A 1,702-nucleotide genomic window follows, 5' to 3' on the forward strand; every position below is an offset into this window, starting at 1 on the left:
ACTTCCGGTTAATTCGATTTTTGATTCATGACATTACGAGTGTTATATAATGTACGTTGTCGATCACTATGTTTAGATAAGCTATGTAGGCGTCTACTTGAATTCACGAAGTGTATATCTTTATTATGAATTCCACCATAAAATGGCGATTGTGAAATTCCATTATGCAACAAGCACTTTACTGCTTAATTATTTTTCCTGAACAATTTTTAATAACGGACTATTTTCAAATATTACGTAAACCCAAGCATTCTTCTATTGCAATAGATCTCAATAAGAGAGATACAAAATGACTTTCGGGTCACATTCTGCAATCAGCCAGTGTGCATGATAAGGTGTACAGATTGTGACTTTGTAGATTGAAATATCTTTTGACAATCATTGCACTTGCTTGCTTTTTCTTGGCTTGATGTTCTTCAATCTCTTGAGACGGGGCATGCAATTAAATAAACACGATATAATTTTATATTTTAATAAAAGATCATCAAAACGATTTATCTTTTTGCGTAATAATAATCATAACTCCAACAACATTTTCTTGTACATGTACTTAAAAAACGTGATATTTTAAAGTTAAAAATATGAAATTTATAGCACAAAAATGACAACATTAATATGTGAAACACATACAGGTATAAACACGTACTTATTGTCTCGACCCTTCGAATCCCGAATTTTTCAATCCATAGGTGATGATGCTATAATTCTCAACCTTACGAGAATATTACAAAGCTTCTCGGAACACAGAGCACTATTAAATAACTTATTATTATTATAAATGTTCATTATATTATATTATTTATCACATACATTATTTGTTTGAGCACTACTAGATGATCTCCATATCCGTGTCTAAAACATGATCCCACTTTTACCTCTCAGCATAGCTTGAAAAGAGCTAAAGAGTAATTCATGCTTTCGTTCAAAATGGCCATGTTTGCAAAAACTCATTGCAGCACAGACAGATGTCTGTTTATGACCTTAGTTCTAATGAAGGTACCATAGTCAGTTTTCTACAAGCTTCACATCCACTTAATCTGGCTTCCTGTAGCTTCTTGGTAACAGCTTCAGAGATGAGTACAGCTGGGCCAAGTTTAAGGCCCAGACTTTTGATCATGTGATCTGTGGTCAATAAAACTAATATTCTACCATCTACTCGCTGTTCTCGGAATGTCTGAAAAAAAAATACATTGATATTTTTATTAAGGAGAAATATGAATACCTACAGTTCAAAGCACTGCCAGTTGTGGTCCTTACTGCGCATACTAAAAACCCGCATTGCAAGAATTAGCATTAAGGGTAGTAAAAAATTAAAGGTGTTTTCGCGAAGGGTAAAAAGTGTACTAACCTCAGAATACAGACTGCAACCGTCCAGTCTACTGATAAACAAACACACATCTTCAACAGACCAGTTTCTAATATCTTCCGCTCTATTTCTACAGGTACAGTGATAACCTGGTTTGTTCAGATAGGGGTTCATATAATTTGCGAGATCTTTTCCAGAGTTCAAACTTTCCTCAAGTCTTTTCCGACGATATTCCTCATTTTGAAGTAACGTCGGGTCATAATAATATGGATATGAGGAGGAACACATTGGGTATGAATCCATTCTGAAGTCACTAATTGGATAGTCTAATCGAAGTCTTTTAGATGCAATGTCACTTGAGGTTTCAAACTCTGAATGATGTCTTTTTAAACCGGT

General features: G+C 34.3%; 1 protein-coding gene across 1 annotated transcript; it reads right to left on the minus strand.

The window, feature by feature from the left end:
* Positions 1–1,048: 1,048 nt before the first annotated feature.
* On the minus strand, positions 1,049–1,441 carry LOTGIDRAFT_99568 (hypothetical protein; the record flags this gene model as incomplete). Its single annotated transcript, XM_009063886.1, has 2 exons — positions 1,049–1,174; positions 1,349–1,441. Coding segments are annotated over 2 exons (219 nt in total), but the record flags the coding sequence as incomplete, so codon positions are not given.
* Between the last annotated feature and the right edge of the window lie 261 nt (positions 1,442–1,702).

Source organism: Lottia gigantea, assembly GCF_000327385.1.
Source record: "Lottia gigantea unplaced genomic scaffold LOTGIsca_6, whole genome shotgun sequence".
Lineage (NCBI taxonomy): Eukaryota > Metazoa > Mollusca > Gastropoda > Lottiidae > Lottia > Lottia gigantea.